This window comes from Mustelus asterias, chromosome 11 (genome assembly GCF_964213995.1).
Source record: "Mustelus asterias chromosome 11, sMusAst1.hap1.1, whole genome shotgun sequence".
NCBI classification, from domain to species: Eukaryota; Metazoa; Chordata; class Chondrichthyes; order Carcharhiniformes; family Triakidae; genus Mustelus; species Mustelus asterias.
This window is the reverse complement of record NC_135811.1, coordinates 5,118,035-5,144,203: the sequence shown is the minus strand read 5'-3', so window position 1 is coordinate 5,144,203 and position 26,169 is coordinate 5,118,035. Positions and strand designations below refer to the sequence as shown.

Below are 26,169 nucleotides of genomic sequence, written 5' to 3'. Positions count from 1 at the left end.
AGCTTGTCTATTGTTAAAAGTTGTGTTCCGAGACGGGGGTCTGCCAGACTGCAGCTCCCTGGGTGACTACATTTCCCACTAATCTATCCTTTTACTTCATACCAAAGCCATTTAATCTATTTTAACTTTACCAAATTCAGTCTTATTTTCACTGGTATTATATTCAGCACCTTGATCTCTGAAATCATTTCCTCGTCCTCTTCATTCTTTACTTTCAGATGTCTTTGTCACATTATGGGATAATTTTTTAACAGAAAGAATTTGTGTGTGTGTGTGTAATGTAACCCCGTGCTGACAACGATATGCTCTGACCAGCTGAGTTAAGTGAAGCTGTACCTGGGATGTGCTTGATGTTATAAGGGGCCACTATGTAAATGTTCAATTAACAGGATCCTGAGTTCTTAGCGGTTGGTGTTGAGCGAGGCTAAATTTCCTATTTACCAATAAATGTCAGTACAGGCGTGAATGAAAAGGATTAGTGTATGCAGTTGCAATCGAGAGTAATAACCTATTAATAATAGCGCGGTGCCTCCTAAAATGCTAAGTATGTAAACCTTATAATAAGAAAAGGTTCAGGACAACCCTGCAAAAGGAATAACAAAAATAAATTTATTTTCTTGCATTGTTGCGTCTCATAAAACAGGTAAAGAGTCCCAAACTAAAGATTTTTCAATTAAACAGTTTCAACCCTGAGAAATGTTCAAAATATTACCAAGCGCTTGGATTTATAAACATTGGGGCCCATACGTTGGTGCACATATGAAGCAAACACGCCCTCAACAACACACTGCTGATACTGTTCAGTGTCTGATAGTATAGTCTCCAGTCACTCACGCAACCACAACACACACAGTCCAGAAGGGTCTGCGAGCGAGAAGATGATGCAGCAGGAAAACAAAATGCAGCAAGCTGTCCGTGTAGTGACGCAGGTCCAGTGCGCTGAAGTCTGTCCTCCTCGGCAGTGCTACTTAGCAAGTTAGCTTCAGCTAATCCTCGTTCTCTCCGTCTTCTCAGTGAAAACTACGCCCGGCGTTTATAGCTGACTGTCCCTCACCGGCAGTTTCTAGCAGAAACGTCCACGCTTGAGAGTACAAGACGATGCACTTTACACTTTTTCTCAACAGTAATGAAAATAACAAACAGGACTAAACCTTGCTGCCTTTCACTTCAAACTGGAGAAAACGAGTTACTAAACTGCGACAAACACGAGCTTTAACTGCACAGTAATATTTGTGCCCATACTGTGAAGTATGTTAGTCTACAAATATTATTTGCCTCGATGTTAAAACTGGGTTTTTACCGCATGGAAACAGCTCCTCTTCCCCACGTGTGTCTCCCCACTGCAGCTTCCTCTTCCCCACGTGTGTCTCCCCACTGCAGCTTCCTCTTCCCCACGTGTGTCTCCCCACTGCAGCTTCCTCTTCCCCACGTGTGTCTCCCCACTGCAGCTTCCTCTTCCCCACGTGTGTCTCCCCACTGCAGCTTCCTCTTCCCCACGTGTGTCTCCCCACTGCAGCTTCCTCTTCCCCACGTGTCTCCCCCCTGCAGCTTCCTCTTCCCCACGTGTGTCTCCCCACTGCAGCTTCCTCTTCCCCACGTGTGTCTCCCCACTGCAGCTTCCTCTTCCCCACGTGTTTCTCCCCACTGCAGCTTCCTCTGCCTCCCGCCATTTTTCTTTTTCTCTCCCCCTAAGTAATCTGATTGGCTTAAAGTGCAGCTCTCTCAAAAACGGATTGGCTTAGCTTACATCACTCAAACAAACAGTATCTGTTCACGGTATTTGGCCCAGGAAACAGGATATTGAAACTCACAAGAAAACAAAGAACAATGGGAAATGTCTTTTTCATTAAATTTACCCATATTTCAAGAAAACACACTCTTTTCATTTTTCTTTCATTTATCCTTTTTTTTTCAGGACCTTACAATAATATATCCCATGGTGAGGACATCAAACACTTCAAAAGCATTTTATTGGCCGTAAAGTGTAGTCAGTATTTAATAGGTTCTGAGTTAGCCAGATAACCTGTTACTCAGTGACTGAAAGCTGGCCACGAGCTGGAGAGCTCCCTCGTTTGAATAATTGACCAGGTTGCCAATACCTCAGTTTAATATCTTATCCAAACATCTCCAACAATAAAGCATTCCATCAGCACTATATTTCTTTAGTTTTTCATGGGATGTGGGCATTGCTGACAAGGCCAGCATTGGCTGTCCATCCCTAGTTACCCTTGAACCATAGGGCTTGTGACATTATTGCAGAAGACTATTAAGAGTCAACCACATCTGGAGTCGCATGTAGGCCAGACCAGGTAAAGATGGAGATTTCTTAAAGGAAACGTGTGGGGCAAGGACCTGGATAAGACACTCTGTCAGAGTCCGTGCAGACTTGATGGGCCGAATGGTCTCCTTCTGCACTGTTGGGATTCTGTGACAGTGAAGCAGACAGGTTTTTAACCACAGTCCACACCCACTATTCGAGATTATCTTTATATTAAATTTAAATTCCACCAGCTGCTGTGGTTTAACCCTTGGACACGGTGAGAGTTTTAACAACACCAGGTTAAAGTCCAACAGGTTTATTTGGTAGCAATAACCTGGTGTTGTTAAAACACTTGCTGTGTTCACCCCAGTCCAACGTCACATCATGATTAACCCTTGGACCCAGAGCAGTAGCCTGACCTCGATTGCAGCACCATTTCCTCCAGAGTCTCAGTGATGGGCTGAAGTCTCTGGAGAAGCTTAAAGGAGCATAAAGGTGATTAATATACAAATTGAATATGCTTAACATTAGACAGCAAAAAATCAATTCAGTAATCAGTAAGCAACTCCCTCCCATTATGTTGGTAAGTCTCTGCTCCTAACTGTTCAGCAAGCTTGCCTGCATTCAGACGGTGAACATATGGGGATGGACTGACTGAACAAAGTGAATCCAATCATAACTGTTCTTGTATTCACTTGCTGTAAAGTAAAGCATTTCTGGTCTCATCTGACAGCATGTTGCTTGGCCTGCCTTTGAAAAGATTGAAGGAAGTTTTTTAAAGTTTATTTATTAGTGTCACAAGTAAGCTTACATTAACACTGTAACGAAGATACTGTGAAAATCCTCGAGTGGCAACACTCTGGTGCCTGTTCGGGTACACTGAGGAAGAATTTAGCATGGCCAGTGCACCTAACCAGCACATCTTTCAGATTGTGGGAGGAAACAGGAGCACCCAGAGGAAACCCACGCAGACACGGGGAGACGTGCAGACTCCGCACAGACAGTGACCCAAGCCAGGAATCGAACCCGGGTCCCTGGCACTGTGAAGCAGCAGTGCTCACCATTGTGCCACCATGTCGCTTCAAGGATGATGTCCATGAGGATGATTGGAGCATGTGTGATGTTCGTCCATCAGTGGTTACACCTCATTATGTCCCTTGGGCTACTCTATGTACCAGTAGATAACAGGCAGTACAGCTCAACTCTCCAAATTGGCAGGCTGCCTTTTATATGCGTGACTGTGGCAAGGCTGGATTTATTGCCCATCCCTTGTTGCCCTGAGAAGGAGCTGGTGGTGAGCTTTCTCCCTGAACCTCTGCAGGCTGCCTGGGCAGGATCCTAATTGCGCAGTGTCCTTGCTGTCTCCAGTACACAAGGAAAACATGTCAAAACTTTTAAATTCTAGTGGCTAACTTGCAGCTGTCCTCCAAAGCATCATGTTTGTAGGAAAAAAGTGTCTCAAAAACCACTTCTCTGCAAGTTGGCAATCGAATGATTAATAAATCAGAAAAGGAACAGAAATATCATTGAACAAATAACCTGCAGCAAAACCAGCACACCAGCAACATAGGCTCAGCTCCTTTTTACGACCTTGGTTTTTTAAGCCAGGATGTGTGCCAAAATTAAACTTTAACAATTCTCAAAGAAATCACTAAAATGGGCTGAAGGCCTCCTGCTTTATCTTAACTCTGTCGGTTAATTGGTTTTACAAATTGCGGCGTTCAGCGAATTTTCAGACTCTTGCTACCAAATGTTAATAAAATTCCAACAACAAAGGACATGGAGGCAAAGTTTGGCTGATTGGATAGGTAACTGGCTATCTAACAGAACGGTCTAATCTAACGGTCACGGGCATTCGGCCTCTGATATTCGGGTAAGCGTTCTCCAAGGCGGCCTTCGCGACACACGACAGCGCAGAGTCGTGGAGCAGAAACTGATAGCCAGGTTCCGCACACACAAGGACGGCCTCAACCGGGATATTGGGTTTATGTCACACTATTTCACATAAATATTTCTGCTTTTTTCCTCCTGAGTCTTTATCATGCGATCCTAGAATCAGAATTTATGTCACACTATTTGTAACTCCCACAGTTGCGTGGACCTGCAGAGTTTCACTGGCTGTCTTGTCTGGAGACAATACACATCTTTTTAGCCTGTCTTGATGCTCTCTCCACTCCCATTGTTTTGTTTCTTAAAGACTGGATTAGTTGTAAGTATTCGCATTCCAACCATTATTCATGTAAATTGAGTCTGTGTCTTATAAGTTCTGTTTGTGAACAGAATTCCCACTCACCTGAAGAAGGGGCTCAGAGCTCCGAAAGCTTGTGTGGCTTTTGCTACCAAATAAACCTGTTGGACTTTAACCTGGTGTTGTTAAACTTCTTACTGTATCTAACAGAAGACAGAGGGTGGTGGTGGATGGAAAATTTTCGGACTGGAAACCGGTTACCAGCGGAGTGCCACAGGGATCAGTGCTTGGTCCTCTGCTATTTGTAATTTTTATAAATGACTTGGAGGAGGGGGCTGAAGGGTGGATCAGTAAATTTGCTGATGACACCAAGATTGGTGGAGTAGTGGATGAGGTGGAGGGCTGTTGTAGGCTGCAAAGAGATATAGATAGGATACAGAGCTGGGCTGAAAAATGGCAAATGGAGTTTAACCCTGACAAATGCGAGGTGATTCATTTTGGTAGGACAAATTTAAATGTGAATTACAGGGTCAAAGGTAGGGTTCTGAAGAATGTGGGGGAACAGAGAGATCTTGGGGTTCATATCCATAGATCTCTGAAGGTTGCCACTCAAGTGGATAGAGCCGTGAAGAAGGCCTATAGTGTGTTGGCGTTCATTAACAGGGGGTTTGAGTTTAAGAGCCGTGGGGTTATGCTGCAACTGTACAGGACCTTGGTGAGACCACATTTGGAATATTGTGTGCAGTTCTGGTCACCTCACTACAAGAAGGATGTGGAGACACTGGAAAGAGTGCAGAGGAGATTTACCAGGATGCTGCCTGGTTTGGAGGGTAGGTCTTATGAGGAAAGGTTGAGGGAACTTGGGCTTTTCTCTTTGGAGCGGAGGAGGTTGAGAGGAGACTTGATAGAGGTTTATAAGATGATGAGGGGGATAGATAGAGTGAACGTTCAAAGACTATTTCCTCGGGTGAATGGAGCGGTAACTAGGGGGCATAACTATAGAGTTCATGGTGGGAGATATAGGAAGGATGTCCGAGGTAGGTTTTTTACTCAGAGAGTGGTTGGGGTGTGGAATGGACTGCCTGCAGGGATAGTGGAGTCAGAAACTTTAGGAACATTTAAGAAGCTATTGGATAGGCACATGGAGTACTTCGGGATGATAGGGAGGAAATAGCTTGATCTGGGTTTCAGACAAAGCTCGGCACAACATCGTGGGCCGAAGGGCCTGTTCTGTTCTGTGCTGTTCTATGTTCTATTCTCCGGAAAACCAGCCAATCATATCTGATATTTATTGGGAGTTTGGTTGATTGATTTGTCATTAGTTCAGGGAGGTGCAGTCATTAATCAATCAGTACCTGTTTACAGCACAGATAAAACATGCACCACTCACGAGGCCTGAAGCTCACCAAACACAATGGCCGGAATTTTACTGGCATGCCCACCCTGAAATTGGGGTGGGCGATGCTCGCAGAGTGGCATTTTCCGTTGGCCTCGGGCGGGATCTTACGAGCCTCGGGTGGGCGTGGCATAAAATTCCGGTATTGACAGCTGGTTTTGTTTATTTAATTTGGGCAGGTTGTCAGTGCCTGTTGTACCTCCATGGACAATTTCCCTGCAAGGAACTACTCACCCTCATCTTGTTGGTCAGTCTCTAACTGTTCAGCTGGCTAGTCTAGCCCTCTGACTATGAACACATGGAGATGGACTGATTGAACAAAGTGAATCCGATCATAACTGTTGCTCTGATGTTCACTTGGTCTAAAATAATGTTTAATGATTCGCATTTCTGGTCTCATCTGACCTTGTAATTTGAAAAGATTGAAGCAGTAAGTATCAGTGAAGAAGTGTGATGTTCGTGTGTCTGGCGGATATTCATCACTGACCTTAAGGTAAGTCAGGTGTTTGTTGGGATGCTACACTGTCCTCTTATTTTTCCTTTCATTTTATTTGTCCAGAGTTGTCTTGAAGTTCTGATGTTTTTTTCTCTATTCTTTCTTGGGATGTGGGCATTTCTGGCAAGGTGCATCCGCCGTTACCTTTGAACTGAATGGCTTACTAGGGCATTTCAGAGGGAAGTTAAGAGTCACCCTCATTGCTGTGGGGCTGGAGACACATGCAGGCCAGACCAGGTGAGAACGGCAGATTGCATAGAGTCATAGAATCCATACAGTGCAAAAAGGCCATTCAGCCCATCGAGCTTGCACCGACGACAATCCCATCCAGGCCCTATCCCCATAACCCCATATATCTATCCTGCTAATCCCCCTGACACTAAGGGGCAATTGAGCATAGCCAATTCACCTAACCAGCACATCTTTGGACTGTGGAGGGAACTGGAGGACCTGGAGGAAACCCACGCAGACATGGGGAGAGTGTGCAAACTCTGCACAGACAGTCACCCAAGGCTGGAATTGAACCCGGGTCCCTGGTGGTGTGAGGCAGCAGTGATAACCACTATGCCACCCATTTCCTTCTCTAAATGGCATTAGTGAACCAATGGGTTTTAGGACAATTGATGACTACCTTTCAATTCTAGCTTTATTAATTGAATTTAAATTCTACCAGTCGCCGTGGTGGGATTTGAACCCAAGTCCCCCAGAGCATTAGCCTGTGCCTCTGGATTACTACTCCACAGACAATACCGCCACACCATCATTCCCCCAAAACGTTATCGCTGTAGAAGCATTCTAATTGGTAACCAGAGGTCATAGATTTTAAAATAAGAACTCGAGGAGAAGTTTCTCCATGCAGTAGGTTGTTTAGATTTGGAGCTGGTTACCTGAGAGCAGTGGGGTCAGATTCCACTTGAACTTTCAAAGGGCAATTGGAAGGAAACTCACTTGCGGGGTTATGGGAAAATGAGTCTTTATTTGGTCAGTACTTAGAGAGCTGGCAAAGGCATATCAGGCTGAAAGGCCTCCTATGTGGCAAAGATTCTAAGATTTGATAACTGCAACATGCAGGTCAGTCACAGGATTGCTATTGAAATGAACAGAAAGCTAATGTGTTTTTGTCTAAAACTGCTTCAATGTTTTACTCCTGTTTGTTTAGTCTTCCTCTGTTGTGCTCTCATGTTCCACACTCATTGTGTTCATTAATTAGTAGACTCCTGTTAGGAACCAGTGGAATGGATGTGTAATACTATAATCACACCTTGCTGCATTGGTGGTGAAATCGCTGGAATAGAAAAGGTCTGGCCTCTCAAAATCCCATGATCGATAGGTTTCAGAGTTTACGCTCAGCAATTTTAATACTTTATGAATAATTATCTAGAAATTACAGCACCATAAAAAGGCCATTCCACCCACAATCATAGTAAACATACAACTGGTTTCAGTCTGTACACGTACATGTACAAAGCCCTTTAATGAAGCAAGGAGGCCTGGAGTTTTACATTATGCTCGATCTGCCTACACTGGCTCACTGGGTGCATCAACTTTTCAATCCTCCACTAAACTATTAACTGACTGATTCTGGTTATCATAACTCTCAACGCAAAACTAAATCTGTGTCTGGGCCTCATTCTTATCTGTGTCACTCAAGGTCTGGTTCTTTGCATTGTCCAACAGGGTGTAACCTGAGTGTTCACATTATCTCAAAAACTAGCTCATCTTGGGTTATTTCCTGCCCTTAAAACCATAGGTCACATCCTCTGACCTAGTGTTCACTCGTGGGTTCAGTTTGATTCGTGACTAACTGGGTTCAATTTCTGCTTTCTTATTCATCGTAACTGTCTCCTGTCTGTGCCACCACCGAACATTGTTGGACTAACTGTCTGCAATGTACTTGCGGCACGGTAGCACAGTGGTCAGCACTGCTGCTTCACAGCTCCAGGGACCTGGGTTCGATTCCCGGCTCGGGTCACTGTCTGTGTGGAGTTTGCACATTCTCCTCGTGTCTGCGTGGGTTTCCTCCGGGTTCTCCGGTTTCCTCCCACAGTCCAAAGATGTGCGGGTTAGGTTGATTGGCCATGCTAAAAATTGCCCTTAGTGTCCTGAGATGCGTAGGTTGGAGGGATTAGTGGGTAGATATGGGGGTGGGGCCTGGGTGGGATTGTGGTTGGTGCAGACTCGATGGGCCGAATGGCCTCTTTCTGTGCTGTAGGATTTCTATGATACTAACTCTGGGTAACCTGTCCACCCGTGATGGCTGTACATCCATTTTCTGCTTAAATCTTATGCTGTGGAGATGCCATTTATGCTGTGAAATGGCATTTGCTACCAAACAAACCTGTTGGACTTTAACCTGGTGTTGTTAAAACTCTTACTGAATCTTATGCTGCAGGAAGAACACATTTGTCAAGTGTAAAAAATATAGAATCCCTGCAGTGCAGAAGGAGGTCATTTGGCCCCTCGAGTCTGCACCGACTCTGCGACAGAGCATCCCACACAGACCCTATCCCAGTAACTCCATGCATTTACCTGCTACATACCTTGGGACTCTAATGGGCAATTTAGCACAGCCAATCAACCTAACCTGCACATCTTTGGAGTGTGGGAGGAAACCGGAGCACCCGGAGGAAACCCACGCAGACACGGGGAGAATGTGCAAACTCACACAGACAGTGACCCAAGCCGGGACTCGAACCCAGGTCCCTGGCGCTGTGAGGCAGCAGTGCTAACCACTGTGCCACCATGCTGTCCCTTTAGTTTGGAATTTTTCTATGCTTGTAAGTGTTTGACACAACAGAGCGATGTTGATAAAATATCCAATTCTTTTGTTTTCAACGTTAAGAAAGAAAGTGATTCCAGCTGTAGACTGCCCATTTCCATTATCCTACCAGCTGACCCCACCTGTAAGATCATTGACAACTTTTGCTTTCACCAAGGAAGCCAGAAAGAGTTTTTCTCTATTCACATTGTGCACTGCCTGAGTATTCATGGCATTCATCCGCACAGTTTCATAGTAGTGTAACGGCAAGTCAGGGCGCGTCATATCGTAACCAAAACCAGCCAGGTTAACCTCATCGCACAGGTGCAGGGCGGTGCTGATGGAAATCATTCCCAGTGTCGGAAGCACCTGGGAAAAAAAAACATAAAAGTGATGATGAGGGGAAAAAGATTTCCCAGTGAGTTCTGATGTGGAATGTGCGACCTGAAACTGTGGGGGAAGCAGGTTGAGTAGTAACTTCCAAAAAGCAATTGGATAAATTGATGAAATCTGCAGAGATATGGGGAAAGAGCAAAGGATGGAGTGAGACTAAATCAGGTAGCTCTTCCAAAGAGCCAGCACAGGAATGACTGACTGAATGGCCTCCTGTACAATTCTATAAAAATGTGGAATGTAAGGTGTTTATTTAGTGCTTTGGAGAAACCCACTTTGTCCACAGACCATGTCTCACCTAATTTATAGATTTTGCCCAACCTAATCTGGTGAGGGAAAGCTCTGAGATCCAGGATCTCAAATTACACTGGAGGAAAAGTGCTGAATATTTTTGGACTTTACCACGTCTCCCACCCAGCTGTGATTTCCTCACCCACAGAGCACAACATAAGCTGTTGGGCAAGGTTCCTCTCTGCGACAGGTCCAAATATCTACATTCCAATATCTCTACAGTCTTCCAAAACCCATATTATCCAGCTCCTTCCAGAGTTAATTACTCGACGCCTTTTGTTTATGGAGTCTGTTTTTTGGGTCCATCCCTGTGTGCTTATGCTAGGGCTGGGGTTATGGGTAATGTCCACCCCTAATTGCCCTTGAGAAGATGGTGGTGGGTGAACTTGAGGAACTTCTCGCTGCAGATCATGTGGAGTAGGTGCTGTTTGCGACAGTGAAGGAGCAGCGATATATTTCCAGGTCAGGATGTTGAGTGGCTTGGAGGAGAACATGCAGGTGGTGGTGTTCCCATGTGTCTGCTGCTCTTGTCCTTCTAGGTGAGTCTTGGGTGAGTTGTTGCAGAGCACCTTGTAGTTGGTACACACAGTGCTGCTGTGTGTGGGGGTTGAGGGAGTGAATGTTTAGTCAGGGTGCCGATCAGGCGAGCTGCTTTGTCTCAGATGGTGTTGAGGCTCTTGAGTGTTGTTGGAGCTGCATTTATCAGGATGAATGAATGACTGGAGTTAGAGAACCCACATTGGTAAAGTGACAGACAGCATCAAGAGGCAGAAAGAAAGGATGGGTAGGGATGAGCTTTTCTGGCAGATGCTGCATTATTATCCCCATTTTAATCCAGAGAGTAAAGGTAAATATTGTCTGGATCTTTCTGCATGCATATACAAAACTGCCTCATTAGCTGAGCTGTTGCAAATTGAACTGAACCCTGTGCATTCTGATCTGCTCTTGTAGCCACAGTATTTATATGGCTGGTCCAGTTCAGTTTCTGCTCAATGGATGTTGACAGTGGAGGATTCAGCGATGGTAATGCCATTGAACGTCAAGGGGAGATGGTTAGATTCTCCCTTGTTGGAGATAGTCATTGAGTGACACTTGTGTGGCACAAATTGCTACGTGTCAGCTCAAGCCTGGATGTTGTTTAAATCTTGCTGCATGTGGGCACGGACTGCTTCACTATCTGAGGAGTCACGAATAGTGCTGAACACTGCGCAGTCATCAGCGAACATCCCCACTTCTGACCTTTTGCTGGAAGGAAGGTCACTAGTGAAACAGCTGAAGGTGGTTGGGCCTCAGACACTAACCCTGAGGAACTCCTGCAGTGATGTCCTGGAGCTGAGATGATTGGCCTCCAACCATCACAACCATCTTTCTTTGTGCCAGTACGACTCCAACCAGTGGAGATTTTTTCTTGATTCATAGTCATAGAGATTTACAGCATGGAAACAGGCCCTTAGCCCAACTTATCCATGTCGCCCTTTTTTTAACCCTAAGTTAGTCCCAATTGCCCGCATTTGGCCCATATCCCTCTATACCCATCTTACCCATGTAACTGTCTAAATGCTTTTTAAAAGACAAAATTGTACCTGCCTCTACTACTACCTCTGGCAGCTTGTTCCAGACACTCACCACCCTCTGTGTGAAAAAATTGCCCCTCTGGACCCTTTTGTATCTCTCCCCTCTCACCTTAAACCTATGCCCTCTAGTTTTAGACTCCTCTACCTTTGGGAAAAGATATTGACTATCTAGCTGATCTATGCCCCTCATTATTTTATAGACCTCTATAAGATCACCCCTAAGCCTTCTACGCTCCAGGGAAAAAAGTCCCAGTCTATCCAGCCTCTCCTTATAACTCAAAGCATCAAGTTTAATAAATCTTTTCTGCACTCTTTCTCGTTTAATAATATCCTTTCTAAAATAGGGTGACCAGAACTGTACACAGTATTCCAAGTGTGGCCTTACCAATGTCTTGTACAACTTCAACAAGACGTCCCATTGACTTAAATTTTACCAGGCCTTCTTGATGTCATAATTGGATGCCTCAAGATGTAACCTCACCTCAGAATTCGGCTCTTCTGTCTGAGTTTGGAGTTAGGTTTTAATGAAGTGTGGAGTTGAGTGGTGCTGGTGGAACCCAGACAGAGGAGCAACGAATAGGATCATAGAATCCCTACAGTGCGGGAGGAGGCTATTTGGCCCATCAAGCCTGTACTGATTCTCTGACAGAGCATCTTACCCAGGCCCTATTCCCATAACCCACATATTTACCCTGCTAATCCCCCTAACCTACACATCTTGGGTGTATAAAGGGTCAATTTAGCATGGGCAATCCACCTAATCTGCACATCTTTGGAGTGTGGGAGGAAACCCACGCAGACATGAGGAGAACGTGCAAACTCCACACAGGCAGTCATCCAAGGGCAGAATTGAACCCGGGTCCAGTGAGGCAGCAGTGTTAACCACTGTGCCACCGTGCCGCTGTGAAGCAGCAGTGCTAACTACAGTGCAGGTTATTGGATCTGTATCTTCTCAATTCCTTTCAATCTTGCTGAAGCCATGTACTTTTGCGTTGAAATTCACCTTCCATTTAAGTCAATGGGAAAGAACATTAGGTATGATGTTAATCAGGCTACTGACTGGCTCTCGCTCCTATTGCTTTACAATCTAAGATGGATTTAATTCCCACCCCCTCATTTATGCCTTTACCCAGGAGTTGAATACGGGAGTTGGGACGTCTTGTTGAAGTTGTACAAGATATTGGTAAGGCCACACTTGGAATACTGTGTGCAATTCTGGTCACCCTATTATAGAAAGGATATTATTAAACTAGAAAGAGTGCAGAAAAGATTTACTAGGATGCTACCGGGACTTGATGGATTGAGTTGTAAGGAGAGGCTGAATAGACTGGGACTTTTTCCCCTGGAGCGTAGGAGGCTGAGGGGTGACCTTATAGAGGTCTATAAAATAATGAGGGGCACAGATCAGCTAGATAGTCAATATCTTTTCCCAAAGGTAGGGGAGTCTAAAACTAGAGGGCATAGGTTTAAGGTGAGAGGGGAGCGATACAAAAGTGTCCAGAGGGGCAATTTTTTCACACAGAGGGTGGTGAGTGTCTGGAACAAGCTGCCAGAGGTAGTAGTAGAGGTGGGTACAATTTTATCTTTTAAAAAGCATTTAGATAGTTACATGGGTACGATGGGAATAGAGGGATATGGGCCAAATGCGGGCAATTGGGATTAGCTTAGGGGTTTTAAACAAAAAGGGCGGCATGGACAAGTTGGGCCGAAGGGCCTGTTTCCATGCTATAAACCTCTATGACTCTATGACTATGACAGGTGTTGATTACATTTGTATGGGAATAATAACAAAGGTGTCTTAAAAGCCTATCGCCACCCTGTCCGTATTTGTGACTTTTTCAATATTCTCTGCTGCTCTAACCACACTGATTTACCAAATATCCCTTTCTTCCAGGATGTCCTAATGCTCTCTAACCCCATGCTTCACCAGCATAATCTCCACCTTGCTCAGAATCCCAACCTGTCCACCACCACTGTCTGGTTCAACGCCTCTTCTCTTTTTCAACAGTACTTCTGATGAAGTACCCAAAACTCCAACGGTTGCCGCTTGTAATTACAAACACTGGAATAGAATCATAGAATAGAATCATTGAATCCCTACAGTGCAGAAGGAGGCCATTCGGCCCATTGAACCAGCACCGACCACAATCCCACCCAGGCCCTATCCCCCTGACACCAAGGGACAATTCAGCATAGCCAATCAACCTATTTGGAAGTGCCTGCTATGCATTAATGAACATGAAAGGTTTTAATCAGAATGAATAAGAAACTTCTGCCATTGGCAAGAGAGTCGGTAACCAGAGGTCGGTGTAATTAGTAAAGGATCAGTGGGAGATGAGGAGAATGTATTTTCCACAGCAAATTGTGAGGAACTGGAAAGTGCTGCATGATAGAACAAAGAACAATACAGCACAGGAACAGGCCCTTCGGCCCTCCAAGCCCGTGCCGCTCCCTGGTCCAAACTAGACCATTCTTTTGTATCCCTCCATTCCCACTCCGTTCATATAGCTGTCTAGATAAGTCTTAAACGTTCCCAGTGTGTCCGCCTCCACCACCTTGCCCGGCAGCGCATTCCAGGCCCCCACCACCCTCTGTGTAAAATATGTCCTTCTGATATCTGTGTTAAACCTCCCCCGCTTCACCTTGAACCTATGACCCCTCGTGAACGTCACCACCGACCTGGGGTAAAGCTTCCCACCGTTCACCATATCTATGCCTTTCATAATTTTATACACCTCTATTAAGTCTCCCCTCATCCTCTGTCTTTCCAGGGAGAACAACCCCAGTTTACCCAATCTCTCCTCATAACTAAGCCCCTCCATACCAGGCAACATCCTGGTAAACCTCCTCTGTACTCTCTCCAAAGCCTCCACGTCCTTCTGGTAGTGTGGCGACCAGAACTGGACGCAGTATTCCAAATGCGGCCGAACCAACGTTCTATACATCTGCAACATCAGACCCCAACTTTTATACTCTATGCCCCGCCCTATAAAGGCAAGCATGCCATATGCCTTCTTCACCACCTTCTCCACCTGTGACATCACCTTCAAGGATCTGTGGACTTGCACACCCAGGTCCCTCTGCGTATCTACACCCTTTATGGTTCTGCCATTTATCGTATAGCTCCTCCCTACATTATTTCTACCAAAATGCATCACTTCGCATTTATCAGGATTCAGGGTGATGGGGTGAATTCAACAGTAACTTTCAAAAGGGAACTGGATAAACTCTGAGTGGAAAGATTTAAAGAGCTTTGGGAAAAGATCAGGAGAGGAGAACTGGAGGGTTTTTGAAAAGCCAGCAGAGATATGATGGGCTGAATAGCCTCCTGTGGTGGATGGGTCTTTGTGTAATAGGTTCACTGTTAGTGTATGTGGAACCTTAGCAGCAAGTGTGTGGAGTTTAAAGGTCATACCTGCTTCCATCTCCAACCATCGTAATGTGGCCCCGGGAAGTCCAGTAAATTCAGTGCCGTCTCTCTGACGATATCTAAGTTTAATATTCGATAGCTTTTTGGTTCTAAGGGGATGGACTCAACCACAGATTGCCAAAACCACATCTTCTGCCAAAGATTCTGTAGGAAAGAAAATAATATTCTCAAGGTGGTGAAGTTTTCCTACAAAGCAGCTGTTAGCGTGAGTGAACACTAAGAATGTGTTCCTCTCTGTTACAGAATAGCTGGAGTCTTTCTCTGTTCACACTCCTCAACCCATTGGCTACTGGATCTCTGGTTGGTCTCCCATAGATTTGCAGTTTGTTCCAGACAAATGATTTTCTTCCTAACTGCTGTGTGTTTTAGTCTGGCAACTCTGTATATTAGACTCCATAGAATCCCTACAGTGCAGAAGGAGGCCATTTGGCCCATTGAACCTGCACTGACCACAATCCCACCCAGATCCTATCCCCATAACCCCATGTATTTACCCTGTTAATCTCCATGAAACTAAGGGGCAATTTTGCATGCTCAATCAACCTAACCCGCACATCTTTGGACTGTGAGAGGGAAACAGAGCACCCGGAGGAAACTCACGCAGACACGGGGAGAATGTGCAGACTCCACTCAAACAGTGACCCGAGGCTGGAATGGAACCTGGATCCCTGGCACTGTGGGGCAGCAGTGCTAACCACTGTGCTACCCTGCCGCCCATATTATTTATCCACATCTATATTGTGCCCATATACACTTCATGACAACTACTACATGCATACTTTCAGCTAGTCCCTCTGCTGAAATGCAAGAATCAGGCCTGAAATTGAGCCCATAGAAGATGCCGGAAATGTTTAAAATGTCCCTGTGCAGTTTCTGCATTTACTAAAGGAATCAGACATCTCAATGTAGCTAATAGGCCACGCCAATTGCCTGGCAGTTGTGTAGGATGTAATAAATGATTATGAGTGTGAAACGCAGTATGAACATCAACTGTGCACTTTTGAGTCAATAGCACTTTTCAAGTTTGTCTATGGTGATGGAACAAAAGTTCGCTAAATTCCGAGTTACAGCCTAGGGTTCAAAACACCAACATAAGCTTGGCAATAAGGCAAAGAGAGATAGCCTCGGACCCCCGGTCCATCCAGCCTGGGTTAAATAAATGGAAGAGAGATCAAATGAAGTGAATTGTGGTGATCAGGAAACACCAAGCTTGAGTTGTAAAGCCCTCTGGATTGTAGAAGGATTGTAAATTGCAGAAGTGTATAGGTTTGAACTCCTGCAGAAGATCGAGTAAGAGTGGGTGAATTTGTTATAACTCTTCATATTAAAAGAAGTGAGAGGAAAGAGGGACGATGTCTTCTGGGGAGATAAGAAAAGAAGGTTCAGGGGCAGCACGGTGGCACAGTGGTTAGCACTGCTGCTTCACAGCTCCAGGGACCTGGGTTCGATTCCCGGCTTGGGTCACTGTCTGTGTGGAGTTTGCACATTCTCCTTGTGTCTGCGTGGGTTTCCTCCGGGTGCTCCGGTTTCCTCCCACAGTCCAAAGATGTGCAGGTTAGGTTGATTGGCCATGCTAAAATTGCCCCTGAGATGCGTAGGCTGGAGGGATTAGTGGGTAAACATGTAGGGATATGGGGGTAGGGCCTGAGTGGGATTGTGGTCGGTGCAGGCTCGATGGGCCCAATGGCCTCTTTCTGCACAGTAGGGTTTCTATGATTCTATGATTCTAGGGGAGCAATGATTCATACTGTCTATAAACTAAAGGGGAACAAGAAGAGTCCCAGAAGCGATGGGAAGTGAGAAGCAAGATCGTTCAAGAGAATCTTTATTTCCTTCTGTCAGAGACTGCAATAGAGCTCTTCAGAAAGTGGTGCAAGATTGTGTGAAAGGAGACATTTCAGAATGGAAAAGGAAATGTTCATTCACCAGTGGCTTTCTTCTGACCACTGCGTTTAGCCAGGCAAGGTCCATGCTTTTGTACGTTGCCATCACAAACAATGAGCTGGGATCATAGTCTCTGGGAGAATGGGGAGCACCTTCTGGGTATGTGATCCTCAGTGTGGTCTTCCATCCCACATCGATCTCGTAACCTATCACAGGCCCATTGTTCATCCTGTGTGGGTAGAAAGAAATCAATGCAAAGAAACGGGACCCCTCTTGCACCATCTATGAGCACATGTGTATACATTAAATATACCTATGCATCGCTACAAATATTTCCTGTCTGTATACTTCCTGTGTCGCTCTCAAAATGGAAAACATTTCTCCCAATATCCCAAAGGAAAGACCCTATGTCGACATTTTCGAATGTGGAAACTAATGTTCTAACTATGTTAGGGGTTGTGGGTTTTAACAAAAAGAAAATAACATGGTTTGCACATGTGGATTCAAAGTAACAACAACATGTTTATTGTAAAAGATCTTTTCTGTTCAAAGTACAAACTGAAAGTAAAACACAGCCTGTGTAACACCCTAATTACAGCACCATCAAATCATGTGATCAGCTCTCAAAGCAATCTGCAACCCTTTTAAACATATAACATCCCTCCCCCTTTACTTCTGTGGTCATGACAACAAATGACTATGATATGCATCGGATCAATAATATTCCAGACATCATTAATCATTACACACAGTCAATAAGAAAGTCTATCAGGAGGATGTCTATTCCTCTTTGTTTGTATTCTGGAATTAGGCTGTCCTTTATTTTAGGAGTATGATTTGGAACTTCAGTAGACACTTCTTCTCTTGGAACTAATTCTGCATCAATCTCGTGTGGTATAGTAGCTGAGAGACAATTATCAGGCAACTCAGATTCATCTAGGTCTTCGTAACAGTATTCACAACACTTGGGACTAAAGAATCGTGCTTTTGGAGAGGATTCTGAGAAATATTTTGAGATGACAATTGGTCAGCATGGTATCACCAAAGTAGTTCATCTTCAGTTTGAACCGCATAAGAAATTGGACCGGTTTTTGCTAAAACTATGGCAGGTACCCATTTCTCACCCCTGGCATAATTACACACTAACACTCGATCTCCTTGTTGAAATGAGTGTGTCTAGCAACTTAAGATTGTTGTTGATGCCCCACTAATTCTGAAGTTTCTGGAGGTAATAACAAATCAAATGTAGTTCTCAACTTTCTCATTAAGAGGAGTAATGCAGATGAACTTTGGATACTCACATGACTTGCATTTGTATAAGATGCCAAAAAGCTATTCACACAACATGATACTGAACCTCACTCTTTTGAAGCTTTTAATGAATGTTTCAAGGATTGTACAAATCCTTCGGACAATCCATTGGTTGATGGAGATAATGTGTGAATTGTATATGCTGAATATCATTTACTTTGAGATAATCCTCAAACTCCTGTGGAGTAAGCTGTGAACCATTATCATTATCAATGAGTTCCAGTTTACTAAATCTTGCAAAAATTTCATCAAGTTTGTCAATGTAGTAGATCTCATGATAATTTCTGGCCACTTTGAGTGCGCATCAATTATGTTTAAGACCACAACCTTCAAACAGACCTGCAAAATCTGCAGATAATCATTGTCATGGCATTTTAGGCCACTCCCAACCGTGCAAAGGAGACAACAGTGGTGTGTTTCTTATTCGTGTACAGGGTTGACACTCTCACTTTTTCTTCAATCTGAGCATCCAGACCCGGCCACCAAAAATAATTATCTGCTAAGTCCTTCATCTGGACTATACCAGGATGTCCTTCATGTGGTTGTTCAAGAGCTCTTACTTGCAGACTAAGAAGAATGATCACTCGGATTCCCCACAATAGACACCTTGGATGGTCAACTCAAGTTTTCTCGGCACATCTGGTTTCAAATCAGGACGTAGATGATGCATCCCAGCGATTGTTCCTTTCAATACCAAATCCATCACCTTCCCCATCACGGGATCATTTCTGGTCTGTCTCTGCACTTGAGAAGCTGTCTAAGGCAAATGATCTACTCTTGAGAAATAAAGAATATTCGCAAAGCGAGTTGGTGGCATCTGCTCAATAGGTAAAGGTAAGCGCGATAATGAATCAGCATTAGCACAGCACACTGATTGATGATACTGTATATCATAAGAGCGTACAGATAAGATCTTTGCAATAGGCTAGCAGCTAACGATGGGGTGCCTTTATACAGCCAGAAAATAGCAGTTAAGGGTCGATGATCAGACAATGTGAAATGGTGACCATATAAATAATGATGAAACATTCATACACCAAAAATTATACTCAACGTTTCCTTTTCTAGCTGAGCATAGTTGGATTCAGCACTCTTCAGAGTACACAAAACAAGAACTATTGGTCATTTTTCTCCCAATGGCGTAATAAATGAAACTACTGCCCTTACTCCATAAGGGCTCCAAAAATATGTGGGTTAGGTGGATTGGCCGTGCTAAATTGTCCCTTAGTGTCAGGGGGATTAGCAGATGAATACGTGGGGTTACGGGGATAGGGCCTGGGTGGGATTGTGGTCTGTGCAGACTCAATGGGCTAAATGGTCTCCTTCTGCACTGTAGGGATTCAAGATTCTATGATGCTATGACGCTATGAAGGTGAAGCAAGCAGTAATAGTAGCTTCAATTTGAAATGAACCAATTCTTCAGACTTCTGCAAAGCATCTTTGACATTCCTGTATACTTCCATACATTCTGTTGTCCAGTCCTGAGACTGTTTCACACACAATAATAAATTATGTAATGGCTTTAATAATGTAGCTAAGTCAGGAACAAATTTGCCATAATTATTTACTAATCCTAGAAGGGATTTTCACAGTAACTTCGTTGCAGTGTTAATGTAAGCCTACTTGTGACACTAATAAATTAACTTAAACTTTAAACTTAAACTTAATATTCTAAAATAGTGTCCATCTTTTTAGATGCTTTATGGAGGCCTTTACTATCAATAACATGATCCTAATACTGGACTAATATCTGGAGAAAGTCACTAATCTTTCTTGATATGCAGACCATGCGCTTGAAGACATTCCAATGTTGCTTCTAAATTATTCAAGTGCCCAGTTGACCCTGTAGTTAGAATATTATCCAGGTAACATTGTACACAAAAGAGACCACAAAAATCTGATCCATCAACCTTTAGGGTTGGTGCTGATTTTATTCCAAAAGGCAATCTTCATAATGAAAAAGACCTTGATGAGTAACGATGGTAAGCAATGGTTGTGATTCAGTAGCTACATTCATTTGTAAATATGCTTATGAAAGATCACCTGATAACCCAGCAAACAAATCTTCAATTAAAGGAAGAGAATATTGATCAACACACAACAACAGATTTATGGTTGTTTTTAAATCTTCACAGATTGGTAATTATAGACCGGTTAGTCTTACTTCGGTGGTTGGTAAATTGATGGAAAAGGTCCTTAGGGATGGGATTTACGACCATTTAGAAAGATGCGGATTAATCCGGGATAGTCAGCACGGATTCGTGAAGGGCAAGTCGTGCCTCACAAATTTGATAGAATTTTTTGAGGAGGTAACTAAGTGTGTTGATGAAGGTAGGGCAGTTGATGTCATATACATGGATTTTAGTAAGGCGTTTGATAAGGTCCCCCATGGTCGGCTTATGATGAAAGTGAGGAGGTGTGGGATAGAGGGAAAGTTGGCCGATTGGATAGGTAACTGGCTGTCTGATCGAAGACAGAGGGTGGTGGTGGATGGAAAATTTTCGGATTGGAGGCAGGTTGCTAGCGGAGTGCCGCAGGGATCAGTGCTTGGTCCTCTGCTCTTTGTGATTTTTATTAATTACTTAGAGGAGGGGGCTGAAGGGTGGATCAGTAAATTTGCTGATGACACCAAGATTGGTGGAGTAGTGGATGAGGTGGAGGGCTGTTGTAGGCTGCAAAGAGACATAGATAGGATGCAAAGCTGGGCTGAAAAATGGCAAATGGAGTTTAACCCTGATAAATGTGAGGTGATTCATTTTGGTAGGACTAATTTAAATGTGGATTACAGGGTCAAAGATAGGGTTCTGAAGACTGTGGAGGAACAGAGAGATCTTGGGGCTCATATCCACAGATCTCTAAAGGTTGCCACTCAAGTGGATAGAGCTGTGAAGAAGGCCTATAGTGTGTTAGCTTTTATTAACAGGGGGTTGGAGTTTAAGAGCCGTGGGGTTATGCTGCAACTGTACAGGACCTTGGTGAGACCACATTTGGAATATTGTGTGCAGTTCTGGTCACCTCACTATAAGAAGGATGTGGAAGCGCTGGAAAGAGTGCAGAGGAGATTTACCAGGATGCTGCCTGGTTTGGAGGGTAGGTCTTATGAGGAAAGGTTGAGGGAGCTAGGGCTGTTCTCTCTGGAGCGGAGGAGGCTGAGGGGAGACTTAATAGAGGTTTATAAAATGATGAAGGGGATAGATAGAGTGAACGTTCAAAGACTATTTCCTTGGCTGGATGGAGCTATTACAAGGGGGCATAACTATAGGGTTCGTGGTGGGAGATACAGGAAGGATATCAGAGGTAGGTTCTTTATGCAGAGAGTGGTTGGGGTGTGGAATGGACTGCCTGCAGTGATAGTGGAGTCAGACACTTTAGGAACATTTAAAGCGGTTATTGGATAGGCACATGGAGCACACCAGGATGATAGGGAGTGGGATAGCTTGATCTTGGTTTCAGATAAAGCTCGGCACAACATCGTGGGCCGAAGGGCCTGTTCTGTGCTGTACTGTTCTATGTTCTATGTTACGAACTGAACCATCTGGTTTCATGACAGGTACAATGGGTGTAGCCCAGTCACTCATTGTAACCGGCTCTAACACACCAGTGTTAACAAGTCACACTAATTCCTCTTCGAGTTTGGGATGAATTGCATATGGCACTGCTCTTGCTTTGAGGCATTTTGGTTGACTCTTCGGCTTTATCTTGAGTTTTACTTAAACTCCCTTCATTGAGTTAAGTGTCTCTTCGAATATACTTTTGGATTTATTCAGAAGATGCAGTCTGTTTTGACATCAACCAATCTGTTGACAGCACTCCAGTTAAGCTTTACCTTCTCCAACCATGATCTCCCAAATTCTTGCATTGACTACCCTTGCTCCAGTATTCACTTGTTGAATGGCCCATTATGGGACATCTGTGACATGTTTGTTGCTGTTTTGGCTTCTTATGGGCATTTACCAACTTGTGGATCTTCATTCCTGCACCAAATTGTGAAGCCTCTTTAGCAGCCCGTTCCATTGACATTCTGATTTCTACTGCTGTCATTAAAGTCAAAGCACGTTCAGTAAGCAATCCTCATTTTGATGACCACAAACTAGATGATCTCAAACAGAGTCTTTTAAGGACTCAGGAAACTCTCAATGCTGCGTGAGCCTTTTGGAGGTTGCCACAATCTGAGCAATGCTTTCACCTTCCACTTGATTCATTTGGTGGAACCTGAACTGTTTCCCGGTGATCAATGGCTTTGGAGAGTAATGCTCTTCAAAGATCTTTGTCAAGTCATTTTGGTTCCTGGCTTTGCTGGATGAACCACATTCTGGAGCAAATTGTAGGCTTTACTCCTGATTGTACTGAAAAAAGCTGGTACAAGCAACTCGTTTGCAATTTAATTTGCTTGTACAAAGTACTGAAACCGCTCTGCACAGGAACTCCATGATTCATTTTCTTCATTGAAAGGCCTCATGGATCCTAATTGACGCGTTATTTCTCTTGCAGCCAACAGCAACTCGAGAATGCTCAGTGAGTTTTTTTTTACTATCTTTCCAGTACTCCCCAAGACCGCAAGGAACTACAAAAGGTCGTGAGTGTAACCCAGTCCATCACGCAAACCAGCCTCCCATCCATTGACTCTGTCTACACTTCCCGCTGCCTCGGCAAAGCAGCCAGTATAATTAGGGACCCCACGCACACTGGACATTCTCTCTTCCACCTTCGTCTGTCGGGAAAAAGACACAAAAGTCTGAGGACACGTACCAACCGACTCAAGAACAGCTTCTTCCCTACTGCTATCAGACGTTTGAATGGACCTACCTGGCACTAAGTTGATCTTTCTCTACATCCTAGCTGTGACTGTAACACTACATTCTGCACTCTCTCCTTTCCTTCTCTATGAACGGTATGCTTTGTCTGTCTAGACGACAAGAAACAATACTTTTCACTGTATACTAATACATGTGACAATAATAAATCAAATCAAAATCAAATCCCCTTTTCATCCTGGAGACTGTTGACTTGATGTTTTTCTTCAAATGACCCCATCCATACAGTAAAACATCCCTTCTTTTTAAACACGCCGATACAGCCTGGAATTTCACCCTTCTCAAATTGGGAAAAAACCCTCTTTTGAAACCACACAGTGAGTGTTTATCTTACCGGTCTTTCTGTATTAGCATTTCAATCTTTGTTGATTCTCCACAGCCTAATGTTCAAAGTGTGAGGACCCACAGTGATGTTTTTTCTACCTAGGATCTTTTCTCAATGTTTTCTCCAGATGAAATTAAATCCTGACTTGTCGCCAGTTTTCTTTCAGTAATCTCCTGTCTATGTTAGCGGTTGTGGGTTTTAACAAACAAACGTGGTTTGCACGCGTAGATTCAAAGTAACAGCAACAAATTTATTGGAAACGATGTTCTCTGCTCAGAGTACAAACTGAAAATAAAACACCAGCTCTGTAAACACCCTAATGATATCACCATCAAATTACATGACTAGTTCTTAAAGCAACCTGCAAACCTTTTATATATAGAGTCATAGAGGTTTACAGCACGGAAACAGATCCTTCAGCCCAACTTGTCCATGCCAGTCAGTTTTTACCATTATGCTAGTCCCAATTGTCTGCGTTTGGCCCATATCTCTCTATGCCAATCTTACCCATGTAACTGTCTAAATGCTTTTTAAAAGACAAAATTGTACTCACCTCTACTACTACCTCTGGCAGCTTGTTCCAGACACTCACCATCCTCTGGACCCTTTTGTATCTCTCCCCTCTCACCTTAAACCTATGCCCTCCAGTTTTAGACTCCCCTTCCTTTGGGAAAAGATGTTGGCTATCTAGCTGATCTGTGCCCCTCATTATTTTATAGACCTCTATAAGGTCACCCCTTCTACGCTCCAGTTAAAAAGGTCCCAGTCTATCGAGCCTCTCCTTATAACTCAATCCATCAAGTCCCGGTAGCATCCTAGTAAATTTTTTCTGCACTCTTTCTACCTTCCTAATATCTTTTCTATAACAGAAACAATGTACAAACTTTCATAATCAGTTTGTGAATAAAACAAATTGCTAAAAATGAAACAATTCTTATTCAGTAAATGAAAGTTCTAATGTCCAAATTAAGGTCTGAAGCAACATAAAAACATTTCAATAACTCGATTAATGTTTTACATCAATTGTTTTATTCACAACTGAATAAATGAGACAGAAATTAGAAATAAAACAGAGAAAGCTATTTCTGACCATAAGATAAATTAGCCTCTCAGAGAGAGAATAACTTTTGTCTGAGAGAAACGTCTGTCAACAGCAGTAATGAAACAAGCCCGGAAGACAAATTTAGACAAATCTCCCGTGAGGATAGTCAGAGCACGGGGTGGCACGGTGGCACAGTGGTTAGCACTGCCGCCTCACAGCGCCGGAGACCCGGGTTCAATTCCGGCCTCGGGTGTGGAGTTTGCACATTCTCCTCGTGCCTGCGTGGGTTTCCTCCGGGTGCTCCGGTTTCCTCCCACACTCCAAAGATTTGCAGGTTAGGTTGATTGGCCGTGCTAAATTGCCCTTAGTGTCAGGGGGACTAGCTAGGGTAAATGCGTGAGGTTATAGGGATAGGGCCTGGGTGGGATTGTGGTTGGTACAGACTTGATGGGTCGAATGGCCTCCTTCTGTATTGTCGGGATTCTATGAGCAGTGTAGCCCATATTAGCAGCTAAACTGAACTGTAGTTGACAAGGGTGGGAAATTGAAAAGAAGGAATGAGATTTAGAGTTCTGAAACCCTTAGGGCAGAAGATGGGGGCATTGACTGAGAAATTCAATTACCCACAGCCTTGCTACAGCTTCCTAAACCTCCAATATCACAAATAGAAATCACACACTCATTAGAAACAGCTCTGATAGGAATACAACAAGGTCAGTTATTAAAATGTGCTTCACGGAACATGGAGTGGGGAGGGGCAGCAGTGTCTCTGGCTCCAATCACTGCCACTCCCACTCCCAGGGGATGGGCCAACTCTCCCTCCCGACCCAATCAGTGCCTCCCAGCCCAGTCTCCCCTCCTCACTGGTGTGAGGGTTGCTGCTGATTTTGTAGCACTCTGATCCTCGACCTTGCATTGTCAGTGAGCCTCTGCGATTCTCCGCCTGAAGTGAGCGGGCAGCACCCCAACTATCTCCATTCGAACGCAGCATCTAATCCAACACTCACACCCACCAAACCAACACCAATTGAAAAGACCAGCAGACGTCTGCAGCATTTAACAACCAATGAAGTACTTTTTGAAATGTAGTCACTGTTGTAATGTAGGAAATATAGCAGTCAATATGTGCACAGCAAGATCCCACAAACAGCAATGTGATCCTGACTAGATAATCTGGCTAGAATATCTATTCTAATGATGTTGACTGAGGGACAAATATTGACTCGGACACTGGGAAGAACTCACCTGTTCCACTTTGAAATACTGCATCGGATATTTTCTATCTACCAGAAAAGGCAGATGTTTCACCCAAAGGACAGTGCCTCTGACAGTGCAGCACTCCCTCAGCACTGACCCTCTGACAGTGGAGCACTCCCTCAGTACCGACCCTCTGACAGTGGAGCACTCCCTCAGTACCGACCCTCTGACAGTGCAGCACTCCCTCAGCACTGACCCTCTGACAGTGGAGCACTCCCTCAGTACTGACCCTCTGACAGTGCAGCGCTCCCTCAGGACTGACCCTCCGACAGTGCAGCACTCACTCAGTACGGACCCTCTGACAGTGCGGCATTCCCTCAGTACTGACCCCCTGACAGTGCGGCATTCCCCCGGTACTGACCCCCTGACAGTGCAGCACTCCCTCAGTACTGACCCTCTGACAGTGCGGCACTCCCTCAGTACTGACCCTCTGACAGTGCAGCACTCCCTCAGTACTGACCCTCTGACAGTGCGGCACTCCCTCAGCACTGACCCTCTGACAGTGCGGCCCTGCCTCAGCACTGACCCTCTGACAGTGCGGCACTCCCTCAGCACTGACCCTCTGACAGTGCAGCACTCCCTCAGTACTGACCCTCTGACAGTGCAGCACTCCCTCAGTACTGACCCTCTGACAGTGCAGCACTCCCTCAGTACTGACGCTCTGACAGTGCGGCACTCCCTCAGTACTGTCCCTCTGACAGTGTGGCACTCCCTCAGTACTGACCCTCTGACAGTGCGGCACTCCCTCAG

General features: G+C 44.5%; 1 protein-coding gene across 1 annotated transcript in view; it reads right to left on the bottom strand.

Moving 5' to 3' along the window:
• Positions 1-8,569: 8,569 nt before the first annotated feature.
• Positions 8,570-26,169, bottom strand: part of st3gal7 (ST3 beta-galactoside alpha-2,3-sialyltransferase 7) — a 31,980-nt gene continuing 14,380 nt past the window's right edge. The window contains exons 5-7 of the mRNA XM_078224341.1: positions 16,713-16,899; positions 14,772-14,930; positions 8,570-9,467 (exon numbers count right to left, since the gene is read on the bottom strand). Coding sequence (XP_078080467.1) covers positions 9,225-9,467; positions 14,772-14,930; positions 16,713-16,899 — 589 coding nt within the window. The 3' untranslated portion in view covers positions 8,570-9,224. The remainder of the gene's footprint in view (positions 9,468-14,771; positions 14,931-16,712; positions 16,900-26,169) is intronic.